The 26199-nt window shown below is 38.8% G+C and overlaps 1 protein-coding gene across 1 annotated transcript; it reads left to right on the top strand.

The window, feature by feature from the left end:
• Positions 1–1241: 1241 nt before the first annotated feature.
• UQCRC1 (ubiquinol-cytochrome c reductase core protein 1) lies at positions 1242–18861 on the top strand. Its single transcript, XM_060766167.2, has 13 exons — positions 1242–1353; positions 4437–4577; positions 5595–5681; positions 6080–6209; positions 8327–8525; positions 9930–10009; positions 11685–11800; positions 12366–12509; positions 14210–14370; positions 14894–14979; positions 15977–16065; positions 16757–16832; positions 18614–18861. The coding sequence occupies exons 1-13, from the start codon at positions 1279–1281 to the stop codon at positions 18676–18678; spliced, it is 1449 nt and encodes a 482-aa protein (XP_060622150.2). The 5' UTR covers positions 1242–1278; the 3' UTR covers positions 18679–18861.
• The last annotated feature ends 7338 nt before the right edge of the window (positions 18862–26199 follow it).

Below are 26199 nucleotides of genomic sequence, written 5' to 3'. Positions count from 1 at the left end.
CAGATAATCCTGAATCTCTAACAAAGTGCATTTGGGACTTGATGCCAGGAGTTTCCTATTCTGGAAAGGCACACTGGAACTGCCAGGTCTTCAGGCTCTTCCTAAAGACTGACAACGTTGGGGCTTGTCTGATGTCCTTGGGGAGAGAGTTCCAGAGTCGGGGGGGGGCACCACAGAAAAGGCCCTGTCCCTCGTCCCCACCAAACGCGCCTGCGACGCAGGTGGGATCGTGAGCAGGGCCTCTCCAGATGATCAAAGGGAACGCGTGGGTTCATATATGGAGATGCGGTCACGCAGGTAGGCGGGTCCCAAACAATTTAGGGCTTTGTAGGTAAGCACCTGCACCTTGAATTGGGACCGGAAGATGAACGGCAGCCAATGGAGCTCCTTAAACAGGAGGGTTGACCTCTCTCTGTAAGGCAAGCATAGATGTAGGCAAAATGCCAGGAGAGAATGGCCATATAGCCCAAAAACCTACAACCACCCAATGATTCCAGCCATGACAGCCTTCGACAATACAATTTCATAGGATTTCCATGAATTTCATTGGGTTTTCTTGGACAAGGAATACGCAGTGATGATTTGTCTGGTTCCTTCTGAAATATAGCCTACAGCATCTTCAATTCATTGGTGGTCTCCCATCCAAGTAGTATCCAGGAATGACCCAGCTTAGCATATGAGCAAGCTTGTTTTCTGCTTCCTTGGAGACTAGGACGCGGAACAATGGCTTCAAACTACAAGAGAGGAGATTCCATCTGAACATTAGGAAGAACTTCCTGACTGTGAGAGCCGTTCAGCAGTGGAACTCTCTGCCCCGGAGTGTGGTGGAGGCTCCTTCTTTGGAAGCTTTTAAGCAGAGGCTGGATGGCCATTTGTCAGGGGTGATTTGAATGCAATATTCCTGCTTCTTGGCAGGGGGTTGGACTGGATGGCCCATGAGGTCTCTTCCAACTCTTTGATTCTATGACACCTCATCATATGAAATGCATTGAGCAAACCGCCACCAGAAAGCAACATACAGCGAATGTCAGTGGGTTGCTGTGAGTTTTCCGGGCTGTATAGTGAATGTCAGCTTTCAAATGTTACCGGAAGTTTAGTTACCGCACTAGTCGCTTTTATCTCTAAGCAGGGCTATGAGAACAAGGATCATAGTTGCCTTCCTCTTTTAAGCCTCTGTGGATGCCTGCGCCTGCTTCTTGCGCATGCGCTTCTCTGGCACGGCCCCCCGGTGCTCTCCTTTCTGCGCATGCGCTGTGCTTCTTCCTCCCGTCAAGTAAGATGGCGGCGTCCTCTGTCTGCCGGGTCGCGGGTTGCGTGGCCAAAAGGGGCCTTTTGCGCGGGCCTCGCGCGCCGGTGAGTGGGCTTCTGCGCGGGGAAGGAGCGGGAGGCGGCCGGTGGGCGGGAACGGGAAGGTGGAGACGTCTGTATCTGTAATATGAGGAGGTGGGATGGCTGCGCCACCCACGAAGGTCACGGCGAAGGAGGCTTGGCCCAGCCGCCGCCAGGCAGGGCAGCGAATCAAGGCGAATCCGGAATCAAGGCCGAGGCCCAGTGGCCTGGGCAGAAGAAGAAGCCACAGGTCTCCTTGCTGAGCAGGCTCGTTGCCTCCTTCCTGGGTTGGCCATGATAATGATTGTGCTGTTAGGAATGGTGGGAGTTGAAGTCCAAAACACCTGGAGGGCCCAAGTTTGCCCGTGTCTGAGATAGATACATAGGGTATATACTGCCTAAGCTATCTATCAATCTATCTATTGCATATACAGGAATTCCCCAAATTTCGAACAAGATAGGTTTTGTAGGTTTGTTCGTAAGTTGTTGTTTTTTTTTTTTGTCGTGTCAGGAGTGACTTGAGAAACTGCAAGTCGCTTCTGGCGTGAGAGAATTGGCTTTCTGTAAGGACATTGCCCAGGGGACAATGTCCTTACAGTTGATGGGGAGAGGCAGATGAGTTGATGTTTTTATCATCCTTATGGGAGGCATCTCTCATGTCCCCACATGAGGAGCTGAAGCTGATAGAGGGAGCTCATCTGCCTCTCCCCGGATTTGAACCTGCAACCCGTCGGTCTTCAGTCCTGCCGGCACAGGGGTTTAACCCACTGCGCCACCAGGGGCTCCAGAGTTCGTAAGTTGAATTCATACGTAATAACATAATAATAAATCTTTATTCATATCATCCCCAAAAAGGGATGCAGTATGAAATCAACAGCAGTTATACACATATATAACACATGAACCATCAATAAAATATAAACATTAAAAAACATTTTAAAAACATGTAAGTTGGAACAGGCAATTTTTTTAAAGTGTAACTTCATATATATATATATATACACACATATAAATAAAAGCAAGCTTTGGATATCATAAGGAAGGGTTATGTGGTGTTTGTTTTGCTGTCCGTGCCCCCTATTCATAAGATTTCACTTCACTTTCTCTTACTGTGAGGATCGTATTTTGAAAAATATGGCTTGTTGTAGAACAAGGATTGGTAATACAGCTTCAGTGGAGACATCTTTTCCCCATGGTTATGTTGATGTTGATAATCTTTATTTATAACTCGTCCTATCTATCCGAAGAGACTAAGGACTGTTTCTAAACAAAAAAGTGGCAAACATTCAATGCCATAATGAAAACAAACACCAAATCAAACCAATAAATAAACAACATCAATATAAACTTTTAATGACTAACCAATAAGTAAATAAATTAGAAACAAAATAGATTAGTTTAAAGGCTTAATAAAATATAATCAAACACATTTACTTTGTAATAAAATCTGACCACTAAAATGCATTAAAGTGTAAAATGGTTTATAGCCATCAATAGATTACTCCTCCGGGAGTGAATTTCCCTTCCAAGGGAAAGATTTCTCTCACTTCTTGTTGTCTCTCCCCCGTTCTTACCTAGACATATGTAAGTTGTCTGTCTGTAACTCGGGAACTGCCTGTACTGCTGTGGAAATACTTGGAGACAGTATAATAAAATAATATAATACAACTTTATTTATATCCCACACCTATCTCCCTGAGGGGTCTCAGAGTGGTTTCCAATAAAAGATTGGCAAACAAAAACAAATAAACAACCCAAACAAATCACAGAAATTCACATATAACATAAAATTATAACACATAATCAAAAATTAAATAATAAACATAACAGATCCATTACTTCACATCTAACATTAAAACACAACACAATTCTAACCAAATATCAGAATACATTTAAAATATTCAAATTTTATGCAGCCAACAATATGTTATTGAATTCCCTAAATATTCCAACCACATAGCTACTGGCTAAGAGTTGCAGTCTCCCACCTAAGAAATTTCCCCAAACATTGGATACACCTATTGTTGCTGTAAATTCTGCCTTTGGGCATTTCAAAACATTATTGGACCCTGTTCCTCAGATACTACTAGGCAAAATTATAGCCATGCATGACAATCATCCCGTATCTGGAATTTTGAACTCTCAAACAATTTAAATCATGTGAATGATGTTCAAGAACTCAGTGATGGAAACATTTGAAGACAGGTGGCCAGTGTCCACAGTTGTTTCTTTTTGATTTGTCAAACTCTGTAGCCCACAGGTAATATGTGGTCGTACAACGCCAATGCAATGAAACATCTGTCATTCATCTCTGTAGCAATCAATACTCCTCCTGTGGAGCACTTCTCAGTCCTCTGGGTTTAGTTTCAGGGATGACTGGGGTCTGCAATGTGGACAGTAGATTGCTTTTTCCCCATTTGCATTGAATAGGACTGGTTCATCAATGTGGGATACTTTCCTATAGATGGTTCCAGTATTATCTAACATTATGGATGTTCTTGTTTGTGCATCTCAGGCTGCTCTGGCAATTCATACTCTCTCTCTTACAGTTTCAGAGCATGTTTTTAATTCAGTTAGGTTTTAAGATTTTGATGTAGTTAGCTTTAGAGTTAACATCTTGACGATTTTTGTCATGTAGTTTTTGATTTCTTGTGCATGTGTGTTTTACCCAGCAGATTATTCTTGAAGGTCATTGTGGGTTTTTTCTGTCTTGAAAATTAAGTTGATGCATATATCTATGGCTAAGCTACATTGGTTTTAAGTTAATAAATTCCTATATATTTGTATTCTATTTTAATAGGACCAGACGTATGTTGTATGTTGTGTTTGCACTGTCTGTTTTTGATAAGGCCAACTGGCTAATCAATAAAAATTGTTGTTGTTGTCTTGAAAATTCAAATTTGAACATTGATATAAGATTGATCATTGCTGTCCATCACATGGTGACTGTAATTTCTTACATTTTAATGAATATTTTATTAAGTTAATGGGCCTTTGATGTCTTATGAATTGTTTATATACAAGTATATTGGTACAGCTTTTAAGAGGATACATTTTGTGCATCTGAAATGTTTTATTAACTGGTTTGTCAATGGATATTTCTTTAGCCAGCCTTATGGAGTTTGACAAGAAGTGGAAGTACTGCAACGTACGCCCAAGTTCTGCATAACCTTCCAGAAACACAAGTCACTACCTTAGACAATGGTCTTCGCATAGCGTCTGAACACTCCGACCAGCCAACTTGTACAGTGAGTTTAATGTGATTTATTGAAAGGTTTTCAATTCTCTGTCTCATATATCCCTATGTTTACTTAGTCTGATATTCTGATTAAAATATACAGCCTGCCATAGTTCCAAGGTAGAAAACAGTTTTTAAAACTAAGAGAAAAAATTCTAACATATAATTAGCTCATCGAGGATTTCTTAATAAGAGGACCAAAATGGGAGGCTAATTTTGTTGGAAGGTCCATCATTAATTATTTCTACTTCCAGTGTACAGTTGAATGCATTATAAGGTTAATTTACAATTTAGGAAAGGCTGTAAGAGGCCCAACAAGATAGGTGAATGTCCTATGTCATCTTTTGTACATATGAAAATATGGTCTCAAATCTTCTGTAATGCATACCTTCTCAGTAGACATACCACTGTGGGGGAGTTCTCTCTATTCAGAATGCCTAAAAAGCTCTAATCTAAGGTATCTATTTATCTATTAAAATGAAATATAGAAAGAGATCTTGCACATCCTTGAATGTGTTTGAAATTTATGGATAGCAATGCAGATTCCAAAGTATACTGGGCTTTTGACACCTTGTTTGAAGGTTGAATAGTCCAGCAATAAGTGGTCGTGTCATTAGATTGTGTAGTGATAGTATCTCTTCAGAGAATAAGTTTGCATGCTGAAGCAGGCCTAACCAAAAAAGAAAATAATATTCCCTAAATACTCTGATAAAGACACTGAGTGAATCCTAAGGAGCAGAGTAAATAACAAATCAGACTAGAAAAAAATTTAAAAAATGCTTTGTTACACTTGCTGATCTCAACAGTTTAGGAATTTTTAGTTCTTTGTGAATGCCACTTGTTTCTTCCTTCAGGATAAGGAAGCAGGATTAAAAAAAATCATCTTGTAATGTTCCTATAGCTTATGCCTCACTATCATATAGTAGAAGCTCCATGTGACCTCTTGTAACGTTTTTGTACAGTAAAATATTTTCCATTAAAATGATCTAACATTGATTATATTTAATATATGTTTCCTTTTTGTCAGGTAGGGGTATGGATTGGGGTAGGAAGTCGCTATGAAAATGAAAATAATAATGGCACGTGCAACTTTGTGGACCATATGGCTTTCAAGGTGAGACAACAAGCTATTTCCTTCTTGATGTAATCATTGTTTTTGCCTTTCGTGGGCTAAATATTTTCACAGACAGTTACATAGGAGCAGCTAGTATTCATGTTGGAGTCATGTTTTAAATTAATATATATTAGAAACAGCTGTTTTATTAAATTTTGATTTCTAAAGTTTAACACTTAATGATAGTTTTATGGAAGTGGAGTAGATGGGCAAATGAATGGTTTGTTTTTCATGCAATCTGAGAAGAGTCACACGTAGCACTGCTTTAGTATTTCATTAGCCGCCTTGAGGGGAAAAAAGCGGGATCTAAATAAAGTTAATAGATAATAAATATTAGTGCCACAAACATTTAGTATGCTCCTTGGTACCCATCTGTTTGTTTCTCAATATTTCTCTAGGGCACAAAGAAACGCCCTGGTGCTGAATTTGAAAAAGAAGTGGAAAGCATGGGTGCCCATCTCAATAGCTACACCTCTCGTGAACAGACAGCCTTCTTCATGAAAGCTTTAGCAAAAGATTTGCCCAAAGGTAGTGTACCTGGGGTGTGTTCCTCAACATTTGTACATTTGGCAGAGGTGGCTTGGGTTTTTTGCATGCCTGTAGAACTTTAATATGGGATAAAATTGCAGCCCAGATGAGTGTTGGTCAAAGATAAATTTTAACTGTACATTGACATGAAATGATGTCCTAAATTGAAGCCAATTTTAGCTATTAGGAAGCAATTTTCCACTTAATAGCAATACATTATACACTTGATTAGTTCTTGGTAGCCTATGCCTTCCGTCTTTCAGATCATTATGAATGATATTTGACTAACTGCTTTATAACTTTTGCTGAAGTTGCTTTCTCTGTGCTAATTTATGTGTGAATGTTTTTGATTGTGTTTGATTTTTATGGCATTGAATGTTTGCCGTGTTTTTGTGTTGTATTTGGAAGCCGCTCTGAGTCCCTTTGGGGAGAGAGGTGCGGGTTAGAAATAAATTTTTATTTACTTATTATTTTACTGACACAAAAACACAGTATGTCACAGCAAACTAGATGTATATGCTTGATTTCATATCACAAAATCACAAGTCGAACACTTCCCAAGTGTTTAGGACTGTGATGGATTTTTGAATGATGTGCTCAGATCCAAGTAGGGTGGCCTTTTGCAGTTGACAGATTGTGATTTTGTCAATGTTTATTGTTTCCAAATGCCGGATGAGATCTTTTGGCACAGCACCCAGTGTGCGATTACCACTGGGATCACCTGTCTTGGTTTATGCCAGAGCCTTTGCAGTTCAATTTTGAGGTCCTGGTAATGGCCGAGTTTTTCCTCAATGCCAATTATTATTATTATGCTTTGGGCTCTACTGGGAAGAGGCAGTTGCTTTCCAATGGCAAAACTGGGCAAAATAATTGTATTGATTATAAAATTTATGCTGCTGTAACAGGAATCACATTGAATGGTGAGATAATAATTGGAATTCTGAGATTATGATTGGAAAAAATCATTTCGGGAAACTGGTAGCATAGGCTGCAATGGTGGTTGTTTTTATAATTTTTATGTAATGCTGTTTTATACTCATGTACCGTTTATGTTATGCTGCACCTTGGAGTGTCTTGTAAGCTGCCACAAGTCCCTTTTTGGAGATGGTTTATTATTATAAAGTTATTATTACAATAGCCGCAAAAAGAGAGGGGGAAGAAGGGGGTGGTGGAGAGATGTATTTTTGTGAAAAACGAGACACAGACCCATTGTGGTCATTGCCAGAAAAGAAAGTTGAAGAGAACAAATAGACTATTCCTACAATGATAACTTGTGGTAGATGGAGTTGTTATGTATTTGTAAGTACCTTAACAAGACTGGCTTATAAAACTGCCTGTTTAGTGGTTCTCTGGCTGCTCCAAGAAACCTTCTAGAAGCCTAGTATTGAAGAATTAGGCTGCTTATCTCTCAATGCCAGTAACATCCTTCAGGATACTAAAAACTGATGAAAAGTACAATGTGCCTTTTGGAGAACTTCCTTCAAGCTGTGTTTTTCCCTTATAAAGATCCAAATACTGGCATCCTCATTTTTGCACATAGTTGTGTCTTAGATAGAAGACTTGTACAAAGCTATTGCTAAAAAGCCAAAACACTTAAGCATTCAATTTCTTCATATTAAAACACTTAAGGTGCAAAGCACAAAGGTATAAGGTGCAAAGCACAAAGGTATGCGGTGTGGAGATAAAAATGGGAGGCAATTGTAGCACAGGAAATAGAGTATAAGACCAACAAAAGGATGAGGAGAATGAGAGTGGTGAACAAATGATTGGGACATTAATTATGTAGAATCATAGAGTTGGAAGAGACCTCGTGGGCCATCCAGTCCAATCCTGTGCCAAGAAGCAGGAAAATCACATTCAAAACACCCTTGACAGATGGCCATCCATCCTCTGTTTAAAAGCCCCCAAAGAAGGAGCGTCCACCATACTCCGGGGCAGAGTTCTGGTCTCATGGGAAAATAGGAACGAAGTCAGCTTTATAGCAGTGTTGTGATTCCCCAATGGTGCTTCTTTATGGGGTGGAAGTTCCTTTCTCACCCAGCAATATCAAGTTAACTTCTCCAAGTTATTTGCATGAGAAAAAGATCCTAAAAAGCATGCCTTCTTTTCTTTTTTAGCCATTGAGATTTTGGCTGATGTAGTACAGAACTGCAGTCTGGAAGAATCTCAGATTGAGAAGGAGAGGAATGTCATCCTTCAGGAAATGAAAGAAATGGATGCCTGCTTGTCTGATGTTGTCTTTGATTACCTTCATGCTACAGCATACCAAGGCACTGCTTTGAGTCGAACCGTTGAAGGAACATCAGCAAATGCAAAGTAAGATTGGAATTTCTCTGTTGTGAAGCACATCTGAAATTGGTTTTTTTTTTCATCATTGTTAAGTATATTTTACCAAGATGTTATATTTAAATATATAATTTGAATTACGTTTGCATATGTGTATTGTTAGATAACATACAAAAGGCTTTGACCATGGTGGCAAACAAATAAGAACAATTAAGTCTTTATTTGCATGGGAAACATTATTTTACATCTGTTACAGCACAGAATATACACCGGAAGAATATTGCTTTTCCTATATATGTTTGTTTCCAAACAAATGTTTATTTTTAAAAGAGCATGAACAAAGATAATATTTTAATCTGCTTCTGAGGAAACTAATCTGTAGCAAACATGGCTCATACTAATCAAGAAGGTTCAGGTAAATTATATCTCATGTTTAAGGAAAGTTGAGAAGCAGAAGGACAATTCATTGTTTGTATTCACAAATGTAATCAAAAGATTTTATAGTAAATGGTTGAAAGGTAACCTATTAAATTTAGCAAAAAATGTTTGCAGCTTGCAGCAATTCATTGCTAGAAACTTACCAAAATCTCGCTGTTTAAAATGTATTTATTTACTTACTTCGTGGCCTTTATTTGCTCATAGTTTCTGTTTCCGATTGGGTACTGATTGGGCACTGAGGGTAAAGAATATTAGCTTGTCAAATATTGCCCTCTTATCCTGTTGGCTACTTAGTGATCCAAATTGGTGTTTGTCAAGTTCCAGACCAATACACTTGTTCTCATGTTTTTTCTTCAGACGAATTGAACACATGACATTTGATTTCAGCAAGGACATATTTTAAAAGATGATTGGTGAGCTAGCTGGCTGCTTAACATAAGTTTTAGAACACTCTTCACCATGTTGGTAGTAGTGTAATGATTCCTGTTTGGTGCACACTAGCCCAAAGCTATGTCACAAATTATCATCAGTTCAGAACTATTCCAAAAGATACAGTGAGACAGGCCTAGTTTGTACTTGGATGGGAGTCCATCAGGGATCTTCAGGGAAAGCTAGGAACAAGCCCTGTCTAAAATCCTGCAAAACAGCTGCTTGTCAGGGTTGACATCACTGGGACAGAGAGACTAGTGGTCTGATTCAGCACAAAACTGCTTGCTATGTTCCTGTTTGTACTTGAGCTGAGGTCCAGATGGGAAATGATCCCAATTCGTTAGCTGTTGCAGCATTCTAACTTCTGTTTAAATCCTTAAGAGAGGGAATTGCTGTGACAAAAAGCTAACAAGGCTGAATTTGTTTTGTTCATATTAAAAATATGTCGAGACACTTGTTAATGACACTGCTCGAGGAGTTGTTTTATTACCTGTCATGCTACAAAACTTATTCCATCCTTTTCTTATATTGTTGATTTTTATTACCATTTTTACTTTATGTCTTTAGACGTTTGACACGTACAAACCTAGTGGAATTCACTGACACTCATTTCAAAGCTCCTCGCATGGTCCTTGCAGCTGCTGGAGGTTGGTATTAATTCAATGGTAAAAGTAATTCATCCTTCTTAGATTGGGATTGATATTACATGGCTGTGTGCCCATGACCATATGATCTTTACAGATGGCAAAACCTTTTGAGTTAGATCATCAGATTAAAAAGTGGCTATCCACCGGGAGAAACAAATAACATCTTCTAAGGGCACTTTTAGTTATTTTGTTCCACTGATCTTGTTTATTGGTTCTCTGCCCTATACATTAATTGAAACAGATCTAAGAATAAACACTCAAGTATTAATAACAATTTAAACTGATTTGAGGAAGCTCTGATTGGAAATAGACCTGTGTTTTAGTGTTTATAGTGCTATATTTGGATTATTTTTTGCATTTTTCCCCTGCTAGCTTATTTCAAAGAAAGCAAAATCAGGGAGTCCAAATAGGCCTGTTTTCAGAGTATATACATAGTGTCCAAAAAGTCTCCAGACATAGGGAAAGTGGAAATAGTCGCTAAATGTATCTTTATTTGCAAAATATTCATATTAAAAATACAATATACCATGTATACTCGAGTATAAGCTGACCCGAATATAAGCCGAGGCACCTAATTTTACCACAAAACTGAGAAAACAGATTGACTCGAGTATAAGCCGAGGGTGGGAAATGCAGCAGCTCCTGGTAAATTGCAAAATAAAAATAGATACCAATTAAATTACATTAATTGAGGAATCAGTAGATTATATGTTTTTGAATATTTACAAAAATGGTAATTTAAGATAAGACTGTCCAACTCTGATTAAATGATTATTTACCTTCTTCATTGTAAATGTGCTTACATATCCTTCCAATTATAATAGAGTAACATAATAAATGTAATAATAACAATAATAATAAAAAGAGTAAAATAATGAATGTATCAATAACAATTATACAGTAAAATAATAAATGTATAATAATAGAGTAAAATGATAAATGTAATAATAAATAGAATAAAATAATAAATGAAATAATAATAAGAATAAGAACAACAGAGTAAAATAATAAATAACCTTGACTCGAGTATAATCCGAGGGGGACTTTTTCAGCCTAAAAAAAGGGCTGAAAAACTAAGCTTATACTCAAGTATATACAGTATTCTCTAAATTTTGCCCACCTCTTTTTTAAAACACACAGAGGTATCTCCTCCACTCAGAGAACACACTTCAAGATATCTGTTATGCAAATTATTAATATGGTCCTTCAAATGATCAGTGTTTCTGATCTTTTCCTTGTTCCTTTTAAGTGGCCCCACAAGTAAAAGTCAAGATGGGAAAGACCAGGGGTTCTCGCAGGCCATTCCACAGGGCTGTGGTGATCAATCCATATGTACAGAGACTTCTGGGACACCCTGTGTTTTTAGTGGATAATTGGGGTTGGGACAGGCCCAGCATTAAGCGGAAAAATAGATAATATGAAGATGGCAAAAAACACATGAAGACAGAACCTGATTTCAACATTTCACATCCCATGTCAAAAGAAGGGGAAAGTGTACATTAATTAAATAAAGTAGCGCTGAAAGGTTGTGATCCCCTGTATAAGATTATAGAGCTTGTGAACTTCTGTTGAACTATTCATATCTTGAAATTGCTTCGAGAATTAAGATTCTCATGCAATTACTGTGTTTCCTGCTGTGTTGTATTGATGTTACTTTTTCTTGTTTCTTTATTAGGTGTTAATCACAAAGAGGTTGTGGACCTTGCCAAGCAGCATTTTGGCAATGTTCCTTTTGAGTACAAGGAAGATACAATACCCATTCTTCCAAAATGCCGCTTTACTGGCAGTGAGGTAGCATTTTATTTTTCTTTGCATCCTTGAGGAAAAGAATTATAATCTTGGAAATTGTACATAGGTACTAAAGGCTGTTTTTAATTATAATAAGTCAATTCCTGAGACTTTATGTGTAGTCTTGTGTGTCTAATTTAGAATTTTTCTCTGAAAGAATGCCGCTTTTACCAGAAAGCTTATTCTGTTTGAACAAAATATTGTAAGAAGCTACTGGATATTAAATGTATTTGAAAGTCTGTGATGTATAGTATTGATACCTAGGTTTAACATTAGAAGCAGAACAAGGAAATTATACATTTGTGTTCTCTGATTCTTCCTTCTCTTGATTAAAATCGTGTTGCTCTTTCCCATACTATTTCAATAGTATGTAGGATGGTGGAATTCATGGCCTACCTCTGAGCCCTTAACTCTAATTTCAGACACCTTGATTGTTTAAAATACAGAATAAAACTATTTTTATTTTATTTTAAAATGTAAACGTGTTAAAACTTTAATAGACAAACAGGAAGCCTTTATCTCTGTAGAAAAGCTCTGAATGTATTCTTCTACTTCTATTTTCTTAAAGATCCGTGTCAGAGATGATGCTTTGCCATTGGCTCATGTTGCCATTGCTGTCGAGGGACCAGGTTGGGCTGATCCAGACAATATTCCTCTCCTGGTTGGTAATGCAGTGATTGGGAGCTACGATCTTACCTTTGGGGGTGGGAAGGTAAGATTTGAGACTGGAATATTAATATCCAATTACTTCATTTTATGTCGAACTAAGGATTGCCATCTTCTGTAAGCTATATTTCAGAGAAAGGAAATGGCAAACCACCTCTTGAGTATGTCTTGCCTAAGGAAACCAAATGAAAGTTATGGGGGTCACCCTAAGTCATCAGGTATCTTCAAAGCAGATGCACACACAAGCAAAACCCTATAAAAGATTGGAACTGTGAAGGTCAATTTTGTGAAGTGTACCACAAGTTTTGGTGTACTTTTTGGGTAATTTAGTTTTGAAATGTTTTAGCTTGTCTAGAACAAATGTTTGTGGCAGATGCAAAAGAATGTTAACTTCCTGGCAAGATGGCGACCCTTACAGGAACACCACATAAAATGGCCCATGATAGTTCTATTCTATCCTCATTTAGGAAGAGGGAAATGATGATGGCAGCAAGAAAAAAGAACTGACAGCTCCAAGCCAGCTGTTCTTCCTCAGAGCCAAGGCAGTGTACAAGAGGCGGGGGGGATAACTTGGGCAATAATCAGTTCTTTTTTCCCACTGCTGCTACTGCATTTGCTGTTTGTATCTTGCTGCTGCCATCATAGCTATGGCAGCAGAGGGTCTAGGACAGACGTGGGTAAACTTTGGCCCTCCAGGTGTTTTGAACTTCAACTCACACAATTCCTAGCACGAAAACACCTAAAGGACCAAAGTTTACCTATCCTGCTCTAGGATCTTGCTTACAGCTATCTGTGCTGTCCTCAAGTTTCTGGAGAATTTGGTCAAAGATGAGAATCAAACCTAAACTATAAATTGAATGATGATTGACAGCACAAAGCTAGTCTTCAGAATGTCCTCCTTGCCCTTGTGGCAGCTGGCTACAGGGACTGTAGCTCCGTGATCCAGGCCTTGCATTTTCAAAAATCCAAGTTCAATCCTGGATGTTTTCCCTTAAAATATGTTGAGGTACTAAAGGTGGGAAAACATATTTTCTTAAGATCTCCGAAAGCTTCTCCCAGTCAGCTGGTCAGCAGTGGGCAGAAAGGCCAAGTGTTTGATTCATTGTAAAGTGCTTCATTGTATTTAATCTTCCTTCTATACATGATATCACTGGCAGCATTTTGCCAACATGGTGCGCCGAATCTGGCTTATGGTGGTGCACTCATAAGGTTACATCCAGATTAGACTACATGATTATGTTTATGATGAGTCCTGACCTGGGAGAAAAGCGGGATTAATAATAATAATAATAATAATAATAATAATAATAATGAGCTTAAGATTCTTACATGCCAAATTTCAGCTGCTATTTAAATGACCTGGCTCACCCCTCTTTGTTTGAAGTTATATTTTCATACTCAAAGAAATTGCTATGTTATTCAGTGGCATCTGAAGAAGCAGATTGATATCTACAAAAGCTTCTGATAAAATAGATCAGTTAGTCTTAAAGATGCTATTGGTTTATTCTCCATTTCCCTATTCTTTTTTATACAAATGAGGAAGTCCTTGCCAAAGATTACAGATATAGTTGTCTGTTGACGCTAATAACAATAGATAGTGATGCCTGGCTTTTCTTTTTCAGTTGTAATTGGTGAATTTAAATTTGATCTTCTAAGGTGACTTGAATACCATACGTTAGCTACCCAAATTAACTGAGATCATTGTGGTGTAATTAGTCATAATGTTTCATAATTATTTATTTACAGAACCAATCTAGTAAATTGGCTTCGATTGTTGCTCAGACAAATATGTGCCAGAGTTTCCGAGCCTTCAACACCTGCTACTCTGACACAGGGCTCTTCGGTTTTTATTTTGTTACTGATGGCTTGCATATTGAAGATACAATGCATTTTGCCCAGGGTGAATGGTGAGCATGATTTCCTTTCCTTGAAAAATAAGAAGGAAAAAATGTTTGATAATGGAACAATTAGATAAAAATCCTCAGTCCTGTTGTTGCAGTTATATGCTAGATCCAAATTACATATGTTATCTTGAGAGTAAGGAGTGAAATGATCATTGAGGTCACCTGTAAATGAGCATTAAGAGTATTTGTTCTTCTGTTTACCACACGTCCCTGTCTCTGCTGTCTCCTACTTCAATTCTGATACAGTTAGTGGGCCTCAGCTCCTTTGTAGCTATTATGACCATTCCACCATTATTTTATGTTATATATAGGTATAGATATAGATATATGATGTTATATATAGATATTTAAGATATTATAAAACCTATTTGTAAATTATTTTAAATTATTAATGTGTGTTACATATAGTGTCAATGAGCCATCCTGATATTTAATTTTGAGACTAGAAAGATAAAAAGAAAGGGATTCAGTGTCATGTAAAAGTGGTTGGTATTTGCTTAAGATTCCACATTCCCACCCTATTCAGGATGAGCCTCTGCACTAGTGTGACTGACAGCGATGTGAAGAGAGCCAAAAACATCCTTCGAAATTCCTTGGTGGCTCAACTGGATGGTATGTTTCTTTTATTAGGCAACTCCTACTTGCCAAGTTCTGAGCAGGATTTTATGTATTTCCCCCATCTGAGAATTGCAGTGAAAGTGCTGTTTCTCCTGACTCCCTCTTGGGGATGAAAGACCAAATGATATGGTGTGCATAAATTACTGTAAGACTTGTCCAACACTAAAGGTTTGCTATCTATCCAATCTGCACCATCTTAGAAAAGGAAGCTTGCTTTATTTGTAAGCTGACTTATGCTACTTAGAAAACAGGCGTTTTTAATTTTTAATTTGCCATCTTGCAGATTAAATTGTAAGGTTTTTGTAAGCAGAACTTGTCTCTTTTTTATCTTCTCAGTGTAATTTTTTTCCATACTACTTGTCCTTATCATTTAGTTCAGATTTGGGGCTTTCTAGATGAGACCTATTGCTTCTGTTCCAAAAAATAAGTACAACTTCTTTTCAGTGTAAAAAGAAATTATATATCAGTAGCTCCTTATTTAATTGTCCTTATTTAATTAATCGATGAATTAAACATTGTAGGACTAAAAACCGGGCCCTATATTCTGCACAGAGATATACACATCTTGCTAGTGATACTTAAGTGGAGTAAAATCCCAAGTGCATAAATATATATGTCATCTCAGTTAGCATTCCAGTTTTTCCCATTAAATAAAACTTCACAATTTCAAAATGAGAGAGAATTTTAGATGCTTCAGTGGCCTAGTTCGCAAGTGTATGTGTCATTAAAATAATTGTGGTCCTACCAGTGGCCTTTCTCAAATACTGTATGTACCAAAGACCAAAAATGATGTATTCAGTTAAGCTGAAACTCCTGAAAGTCAAATCAAAGTTTTGTTGGAGCTTTCTTGAATGAAGTACCAAAGGCACACGTGGCTACCAGGACCTGGTAAACATTTATCAATACTGTTTGCATCTGCAGATTTGGAAGATGTTTCATATCAGTAAATGCTGCTTCAGATTTCTATTGTCAACTGACTCATATTTTCCAGGCACTACTCCTGTCTGTGAGAATATTGGAAGTCAGCTGCTGAACTATGGACGGCGGATATCTCTGGCAGAATGGGATGCCAGAATTTCTGTATGTACTATCAATTTATGGAGTGGGCGGTTTGGGGGATAATAATGTTGCTATTGACATCTGTGGCTTTTGTATATTACAACCAAAGCTAGGGGATTGGTTTAAATACATAAAAATATAAGAATTGTCACATCAGCAGATAGTGTTTTGAAAAACAAAAACAAAAAAAACACTCAGGTTCTCAAACCAAACCTCTGAACATGACAGTTTTCCATAGATTCAGAGCCCATATTGCAAGATACAGAAATATTTGGAGCTGGAGGGATATAATTTAGTCTTTGAAGTTTCACACATTCATCATATTACACTTGCTAAAATCAAAACAATATAATTTTAAAACAACAGTAGATAAAACTAACTGCAGTCAATTCACAGGTGCTAAGTGTTAGCGTCAGATGGGCCCATTCAGCCTACTCAAGGTCAAAGGCCTGTCTGAACATCCATGTTTTCAGGCTGTTCCTACTGACTGTTAGGAATTGTGGAACTTGAAGTCCAAAACAGCTGGAGGGCCGAAGTTTGCCTGTTATGGATATTGGGAGTAGCTTTAGAAGGCTCTTTGCCAAATAGGACCAATTTTACTAACCGCGATGCATCTTTTTCCTGGTGGCTTACTTTGCCCTGGAAAACCGAAGCCTTAACTTTATTCTGTATATTGAAATGTAATACTGCTTTTGCCTTACATGTTTTCTAGGAGGTTGATGCCAAAACAGTGCGCGAGGTGTGCAGTAAATACCTTTATGACAAATGCCCAGCTGTTGCAGGAGTAGGTAAGTGGCTATCCTTTAGGTAAGCTGTACTACTTAGAAGCTGAGAATGCAGTGGGTGTAAATAGGCCATGGCTTCATTAGAGACCTGCCTGGCTTCTCTCAGGCTTTCATGGAGCAACTTGTCTTTTTTTTTTTTTGGGGGGGGGGTGCCTCTGCTCTCAGTGGGCTGCTTCAGTTTGACTGTGTCAGAATTAACATTGACCGTGACATGGAGTTGAGACTTAACTATGGAGGCAGCAACAACGCTGCATACCACCCTTGTAATCCTATTGGAGCAGGGCTACAAATATAAGGGAGCAGGGCTTATAAAATGCTCTTTTGGGTAAATATTCTTTTATGTAACACTACCAGAGGAACGAGAGACCAGATTGCCAATATCCGCTGGATAATGGAGAAAGGCAGGGAGTTTCAGAAAAACATCTATTTTTGCTTCATTGACTATTCTAAAGCCTTTGACTGTGTGGATCATAATAAACTGTGGCAAGTTCTTGGTGGGATGGGCATACCAAGCCACCTTGTCTCTCTCCTGAGGAATCTGTACAAGGACCAAGGAGCAACAGTAAGAACTGACCACGGAACAACAGACTGGTTCAAGATTGGGAAAGGCGTACGGCAAGGTTGCATACTCTCACCCAACCTTTTTAACTTGTATGCAGAACACATCATGCGATGTGCGGGGCTTGATGAATGCAAAGCTGGGGTAAAAATTGCTGGAAGAAACATTAACAACCTCAGATATGCAGATGACACCACTCTGAAATCAGAAGACGCTTACTTCTTGGGAGGAGAGCAATGTCCAGTCTCGATAAAATAATAAAGAGTAGAGACATCTGACTGGCAACAAAGATCCGCCTAGTCAAAGCCATGGTATTCCCTGTAGTAACCTACGGATGTGAGAGCTGGACCTTAGGGAAGGCTGAGCGAAGGAAGATCGATGCTTTTGAGCTGTGGTACTGGAGGAAAGTGCTGAGAGTGCCTTGGACTGCGAGAAGATCCAACCAGTCCATCCTCCAGGAAATAAAGCCCGACTGCTCACTGGAGGGAAAAATACTAGAGACAAAGTTGAAGTACTTTGGCCACATCATGAGGAGACAGGAAAGCCTAGAGAAGACAATTCTGCTGGGGAAAGTGGAAGGCAAAAGGAAGAGGGGCCGACCAAGGACAAGATGGATGGATGGCATCCTTGAAGTGACTGGACTGACCTTGAAGGAGCTGGGGGTGGTGACGGCCGACAGGGAGCTCTGGCGTGGGCTGGTCCATGAGGTCACGAAGAGTCGGAGACGACTGAACGAATGAACAACAACAAACCAGGCTGGCTCTCTGCAGTAATACTACTGCAATCTCTGTCTGTCAGCCAAGAAAATCCTTATTTCAGGAAACCTGCCTGAACAGCTCAGTTTCTTACACTAGCTGGTGTTTCCCCTCCTCGCACCTGCCATTATTAAGACAGAGGCTGAGCCTTCAAAGCCAAGCTCTTTAGATGAGCTGGGTTTTCCAGACAGGGTGCAAAATCTACAAAATCCCCCCAAACACTATATTCTCTGAAACCATACAGGCTTGGATTTTGTCATTATCAGATCAAGAATTTGGATTCCTGAAAAGCAGGGAACAGAGGTATATTGTTAAGAATTGATCTTAAAGGCAAGTAAGACTTCTGTTTAACTCTCCTGTAGTTTTTTCATATCTTAATAGTTTTAGACAGTATTACAGTGCATTGGGACAAAACGATGCCAGAAGTTTCTTTGCAGTCTTTCAAATAACCCCCCTCTCTTCTCTCTCAGGTCCTATTGAACAGCTTCCGGATTACAACCGTGTCCGCAGCGCTATGTACTGGCTTCGTTTCTAGCCTGTGTTGTGCAGAATAGAAATATGGCCATGCAGCCAAGGAAAGGTGCATTCTCCAGGTCTATTCTTGTGACTTTCTTGAGTGCCAGTGGCAAGTTGGGTTCCCTAATTCCTGTACAATACTCTTCTTTGAAGTTATGTAGGTGGCATATTCAAGAAAATGAAATAAATTAAACTTATATGACATTGGTGTCCAGTGTTTATGAGGAGACAGCAATGAAAGTAAGATGGGCTGAGGGCATCATCCCATCTTTATGAGAAAGTTTTGCCTTTTATCATAAGTCTTATTTACACTTGCTTGTATTACCATTTTGTCCATATAGAAAAATGCTGTGATAAATGTTTTACCACTTTGATTTGACCTTCTTCAACAGGTAATTCAAAGTGATGAAAAATACTGAGAAAACAGATATGTTCCTTTTTTCTTTTCTTTTTTGGCTTCATTGGTTATTTTGAAACTTTGTTCCCTTCTTCTGTATCAAATAGTCAAAAGTCTTTCCACTAGGCAGGAAAACAATGTATTAGCCTTTTCTTTTTAACTGGCAGTCAGGTGATTGAGGTATGTTTAAAAATAGTCCAATATAACTCACCCCCTTCCAAAAAAAACTGCATTAGAATTATGAATTCAATGTTGCAAGTTTGCATTATAAGACAACATAATAAAGCCGACTTGAAGGAGAATTTATTTCCTGGTATGAAATTTTCTCCTGGGCTTCTTGGAATCCTATGGCGCTTGGTCACAATTTTCTTCCATGCACAGAAACGTCTTAGGAGTATTTCAAAACAAAACAAAATCTACTGTGGTGCTCTCAGGATGGCATCTCCACAAACCCATTCTAAAATATATGATATGGACAAAATGGTAAGCCAGCAAATGACTGGCAACAAGGAAGAGACCCACTTAGCTTTGATCAGGGGTAGGCAACTATGCAGAAGGCAGAAGACATCCCTCGTCAGATGACTATTCTTGTCACTTTGCAGGTCACCTGAAGGGATACAGGATTCTGACTGCCATTCTTGCATTTTTTTTTCAGCTGAATTGTCTAATGGGGGAAGGAGGATGGGGAGTTCTGTAAGTTTAAGGGAAACAAGCTGCCACATTTTCAAGGAGTTTTAGACTAGCTTGGACTGATTTTCAAGCAAAAAGTGCCTGAAAATCATTCCACAAAATATTTTCAAATGGGGGCCTTAGATGGCTTTACAGAGTTCCACAGGACATCAGAGGGCGCACTTGGGAGTCCCAATGGCTGCATGCTGTCCCTAAACCACACTTTACACCCATCCCTCTCTTACATGTTTGCTAGTTTCACTTTCTCATTTATTTCTATAATAATACATTAAACTCCTAATAGCTTAGTGAGCTGAACCTACATTTTCTAAAAATTAAGCAAGGATCAGCTGAGCACTGGGCAACTGACTGCATAATCCTTGCAGAATATATGACATGCAACATGGTTCTGATTTATAGGCCCTTCAAAGTAGTTAATCTGTTCTGCAGCTTCCTTACTGTTCTACAGAAGTTCAGTATACTTTTTTAGGAGCCCCCGGTAGTGCAGTGGGTTAAAACCTTGTTCCGGCAGAACTGAAGACCGACAAGTCGGAGATTCGAATCCGGGGAAGTGCAGATGAGCTCCCTCTGTCAGCTCCAGCTCCTCGTGTGGAGACATGAGAGAAGCCTTCCACAAGAATGGTAAAACATCAAAACATCCGGGCGTCCCCTGTGCAACATCCTTGCAGATAGCTAATTTTCTCACACCGGAAGAGACTTGCAGATTCTCAAGTTGCTCCTGACATTAAAAATAAAATAAAATAGTATGCTTTTTTATTCAAACATGTATTGAAAGGCATATGTTATGCATTTAAATGGCCAATACCTGTATTGCAACCTTCAGAAAAGGGTTTGGTTTGTTGAGTAACTAAGCTTAAATCCATAAAGTTGTAAGCAGTCTGCATGTAATTTGTATAGGTATCTGTAAAGATCACCTTGATTGGTTCATGCTAATGGATTGTTCAGTTTTTTGATCTAGTCAGACTGCTTGAAATCGATATATGGATCAATTAATTTGATAGCCAAGCTTCTCCCATGCTTTCTAAAACCCGTGGTGTGACTGTGGCAGAGATTCCCCACAGGATGTCAGTAGTTTATCACCCTTAAGCTCCTTAAAAGTCATTTTTATTGTTCTATTTTTGGGTGACATCTTAAAGTTCCACTCCATTTCTAAATGTCCTGACAAATGAATTTAAAAATAATGTCAAAACTTCCAGAAGTTAGTCATAAGACTTGACACAAGTCCAGCAAACATGCCATGTGGGCTGAATTTGGATTCATACTGGCAGTTGGAGTGTGAACTCACACTGTCTTAGACAAGTTTGAAATTGTCAAGAGCTCTTGCTGTAATTTGCACTGAAACTGCCATTGCAAGCTGTGGCTCGTTGAATCTGCCACTGAACACCCAGAAGCAAACTTGCTGTTTCCTGAAATTTGGGCTTATAAACTACTATATTATACCTTAGTTTATAAATCTTTGTTTGTCCTGATCTTCCCTCTGCCTCCTCCTGGCACATTTGATGAAAATATCTCTCTTGTACAAAGGCAGGTAAACATAATGTCTTCCCATGCCTGCATTCCCATATATTTGGTTACAGGGAGGAGGAGTGACCGGTCATTTTAGTGCTGGCAGATATAAGCCCTTCCCTAGGGCTTATATCTGTAAATAAAATGTGCTGTGTAGTAATGTGTCATAAAAACTACTTCATAGCATGTCATATTGCTTGAATCAGTCCATATATAACTAGATTTGTAAATCTGTAAAATTGGCAAGATTTACATCAAATAGTTATTGGTTAGCATTTCAAGATATTTACAGAAAAAATGCAAAGATGTAGGAAAACAGGATGGATTCTGATCCATCTTAGGCCAGTGTCAAATATTCCCTTCTTGACTAAGTTCCTATAATGGGATCCCAGTTTCAAGGATTTCTAGATGAATTAGATTATCTAGATCCATTTCAGTCTGGAATGAGATCTGGTTGTGGGATACGCAGCTTTAATCATCTTGAAGGATGACCTACATGGGAACCGAGCAGGACGATGGTGTGTGTGTGTATCTGAGTATTCCTTGTCTAAGAAAATCCTCTGAAATTAATGCAGATGATACCAAATTGGGAGGGATAGCCAATACTCCAGAAGACAGGAGCAGAATTCAAAATGATCTTAACAGATTAGAGAGATGATGGGCCAAAACTAACAAAATGAAGTTCAGCAGAGACAAATGCAAGATACTCCACTTAGGCAGAAGAAATGAAATACGAACATACAGAATGGGGAATGCCTGGCTCCATAGCAGTATGTGTGAAAAGATCTTAGAGTTCTTGTGGAAAGCAAGTTAAACATGAGCCAACAATGCCAATGGATTTTGGTCTGCATAAATAGCAGTCTGGTGTCTAGAATCCAGGGAAGTTGTGCAACTCCTCTATTCTGCCTTGGTCAGACCACACCTGGAATACTGTATCCAATTATGAGCACCACAATTGAAAAAAAAGATGTTGACAAGCTGGAATGTGTCCAGAGGAGGGCAACTAAAAACTCAAGCCCTATGAGGAGTGGGCATATTTAGCCTGCAGAAGAGAAGGCTGAGAGGAGACATGATGAGGGCCATGTATAACTATGTCAGGGGAAGTCATAGGGAGGAGGGAGCAGTCTTGTTTTCTGCTGCCCTGGAGACAAGGACGCGGAGCAATGGCTTCAAACTATAGGAAAGGAGATTCCACCTGAACATGAGGAAGAACTTCCTAACTGTGAGATCTGTTCAGCAGTGGAACTCTCTGCCTCAGAATTTGGTGGATGCTCCTTTGTAGGCTTTTAAACAGAGGCTGGATGGCCATCTGTCGGGGGTGCTTTGATTGTGCTTTTCCTGCTTCTTGGCAGGTAGTCGGACTGGATGGCTCGCGAGGTCTCTTCCAACTCTATGATTCTGTAATTTTATAATGGGGTCACCATAAGTTGATAGGCGACTTGAAGGCACATGCACCAAGAGGGAAGTTGGATCATTCCATAGTAGACTGCATTTCAATCAGTAGCAGTTCCTCCTGTCAGATAAATGCAATGTACAAAGTATTCATTATTGACCATTAGCTTTTAATATTATGTAGAGAGAGGACCACAATTGTTCAATGTTTCAAGGGCAGATAATAGTTTATATCATGTTTTAAGAAGTTGTTAAAATACACCATAAGTAATGGCTTCTTGTCCAGAGCATGCCAGCTTTATTTGTCAAAAAAATTACAAAACGCCAGCCATAGCACTATTTGTGTTTACTATCCAGCAATTCTTTATATAACCAACTCTGAATCTGTAAGTGAGGGGAGATGCAGTGGTTGCTACTGAATGTGCACAGACGTGGAAATACAAGGCTTTCTTCTATTGTTTTGGGAAAGAATCTTGCCTGGGGCTTTCCAGGGGCTTTCATTTGGACCATCCCTTGGTGGGTTGCTGAATCCCTGTGTCGCCATATACTTGCTGTTGCTGGCTCAAGAATTCAGTGCCCGGGGAGATGAAACTTAAAACTAGCTGGCACGAAGCTTGTGTTAAATGAGCCACCCAGATCAGCTTCGCTGTTCATTCAGCTTTTATCTGAACAAATCTTGGATTTAGAGAAAGACACATTCAAAACTTTGCATAACGGCATTGTTATGCACACATTTTTCACTGCTTCTTGAAAAACACAAGGCCCCTGCTTTCTTCTACAGATCTCCCTCTCCCATCTTGTCTGGAACAGCAGAAAAGGGATTAAAAATGGAAAAAATATTTTTGGGGAAAGAAGATAATTTTGATTGAAATCGGAGATTGTGTCTCATTGACCTGTTTGATCTGTCTGCCAGACAATGTGGGATTGTTCTATGCTGAAACAATGTAGTTCTTTGAACTTAGCTCCCTCCCACTCCCGATTTCAGCTCTTTTGCCTGAATAATGGCATTCTGATGGTATCTTCACACAGGCTAATTTTTTTAAAAAAAAAACCTGAACTTCGAAAGCCTAAATCATTGAAGTATATGAATTAATGGTTTTCCTAATACTGTACACATTTAACCGATCTGCTTATTGTACCTCTTTTGTGTTATGTTTGTTCCTTGTTGCATACCTATGTACAGAAGTCTCCTGGTTACCACCTAATTTCTTCACTGTGGAAAAATAATTAGGATCTGTCTGGGGCTCACTTTGTTGCTGGTCATATACAATACTTGATTTATTGCTGCTCACCCTTAGATCTACCTGTAGATACATATCTATGACTGCCCCTGCTCCTGGCTTACATCACTTTTGGGACATCTTGCAAACGATTCCTTCAGAACAAGCGAGAGTGCATACGCTGGTAAAAATGAAAACATCACAGAAAGTAACTGTGGTTTTGTTTGCTTGCTGGGGAACTCCCAAAACAGAGTTTGGCTCGTTGTTTCAACTTGTTTAAAGGCTGAATGATTTTTATAAGATTGTAATTGAAATATTTTCAGCTCCAAGCCCTGCATTGGGAGTTGTGGGGTATGGAAATGCAGGCACATTTTACCCTCAGAACAAGCTGCTCCTTTGAAATGGGAGAAGTGCCTATTTGGAATTCTCATCTCTTGCCAATTGTCTCTAATTGCCTCACCTGAATGAAATTACTGCCCCCTCCCCACTTGGGAATGGCTGTTGATACTAATCATAGCTACAAAGCATTGCTTGTCCTCAGAGAACCCTTCAACTGCAAAGAGCTGCTTGCAGAGGAAAGAGATGTAAGTGTTTATCATCACACTGCTACTGGTGGGTGCCATGGAGCCCTTCTGTCTTTTGGCAGTTGTGTAACCTCACAACCACAGAAACCCAGGGAATCTGCAAGTGTATTTTGGTTTGTCCATACAGTAACACACTAAAATCATGCAACATCTTCATGCTGTCAGTTCTGATTTAAACTTTAAAACTGTGTTAATGTAATGAGCACTCCTTGAATCCTGGATCATCTCCTAAGCCTTAGCATCTTAGGTGGCGTTCTTGTCTTGTAAGCAAAAAGGTCTTCAGTTATTGTGGATCACCTTACTTCCTTGAACACACTTGATCTTGAGTCGCCTGAGGGCTGACAAAAGCGGTATATAAATAAAGTAAATACATAATAAATCTTATCTGATTTTAGAAAGCTAAGGATTGTCATGCCAGGGTAGTACTTGAATGAGAAACCACAATTCTTCAAGCAGGGCAAAAAAATATATCCTGTGGGAAACCTTAGAGATTCCTTACTGAAAATCAGAGCGGACAGTATTGGTCTATTCCATAATTTCTTGAACTTTGGTACTTTAGATGATTTTGACTTCACCTCTCAGAGATTCAAGCCAATATGGCCAATGCACAGGAATTATGGTGTTCTTGCTATCCGGAGAGGGCTGTACTGGTTAGGTAAAGTGGGGTTAAAGAAATGTTGTATATTTATTGTGGAACAAGGTGAGCATTCTGTGAACAGCATGCCTTTATAAGACTGAAAATGTACATATGAAACCCAAGCCAATATCATATAGTGTTAGGCAATACTATCTCATGCAGTTCTCTTCTTCAGCAACTACTAATGGGAGGTACTTTTATATTGCCAGTGTAGACAGGCACTTGTTTACTGAATATCACATTACCCATCAATTCTTATCAGTATTTGAAATTGGATAACTGCAGATGGTGAGCACTGAGAGAAATTGAGCAAAAAGGATCATGATGAAAAGTGAGGGGGAAGTATTCATTTATTTAGAAAAAGAGATAGATACTGTGAAGCTCCACAGAACAGTCACTAGAAAGTCTGCTCAATGCCTTGTGGCATTTTTTCCAGATACTCTTGATACATGTTTTTTCTTTCTGGCTATTAATGATGATAAACCAACTTTTTTAAAAAAGGGAGATGTTGTATTGAAATGCTATTTTGCATTTCTGTGCTATTTTCTGTGCTTCTACAGTACTATTGTGGAACGGTGAAATATGTCCACTTTTTAGTTGTAGATTAAAAATTGGAAAGAATTCTCATCAATTTGAGTAAAAGATGGAATACGATAGATCTGGAAAAATCCCAATCTCTTCATGAAGGATGGGAAACACCCATTTACAGACAGTTTATGGCTTGAAAACTAAATACTGGAAGGATCACTTGTTTCCACTTGTACCTACTTGTATATCTTGATCATAGTTTGATGCATTTCTCTGGGTGCCCTACATTTGAGGCCTGACAGGTTTGAAGAGAGGACTGACTTCATGATGGCACCTCCCTCTGGAACATACTCTCTAAAGAGCTTCCCATTTCAGTATCAAGTAAAAAGTTGTTTATTTTTCCAAGCAGTTGAAAGACAATTTGTTTCACCTATTAAAAGGTTTTGGGAAATCTTTGCGGTATTGTTCATTGTTTTAATTTGTGTGTCTAAGTATGACCCCTCCCAGATATTTCTTCAGTGGGTGGGGTAATTATTTCTCTAATTTAGCTCAGCATGAAGGTTTTTACTCCGTTTATTATTAGGAA

This window comes from Anolis sagrei, chromosome 2 (genome assembly GCF_037176765.1).
Source record: "Anolis sagrei isolate rAnoSag1 chromosome 2, rAnoSag1.mat, whole genome shotgun sequence".
NCBI lineage: Eukaryota > Metazoa > Chordata > Lepidosauria > Squamata > Dactyloidae > Anolis > Anolis sagrei.
The sequence above is the reverse complement of the archived record's forward strand: the minus strand, read 5'-3'. Positions and strand labels throughout refer to the sequence as shown.

Excerpts from the sequence above, each read along its gene's own strand:
- UQCRC1 (XM_060766167.2), top strand. The coding sequence starts at position 1,279 with ATGGCGGCGTCCTCTGTCTGCCGGGTCGCGGGTTGCGTGGCCAAAAGG. Across the intron at positions 14,980-15,976 it reads CTTGGTGGCTCAACTGGATG|GCACTACTCCTGTCTGTGAG; the intron begins GTATGTTTCTTT and ends CATATTTTCCAG. Across the intron at positions 16,066-16,756 it reads AATGGGATGCCAGAATTTCT|GAGGTTGATGCCAAAACAGT; the intron begins GTATGTACTATC and ends CATGTTTTCTAG.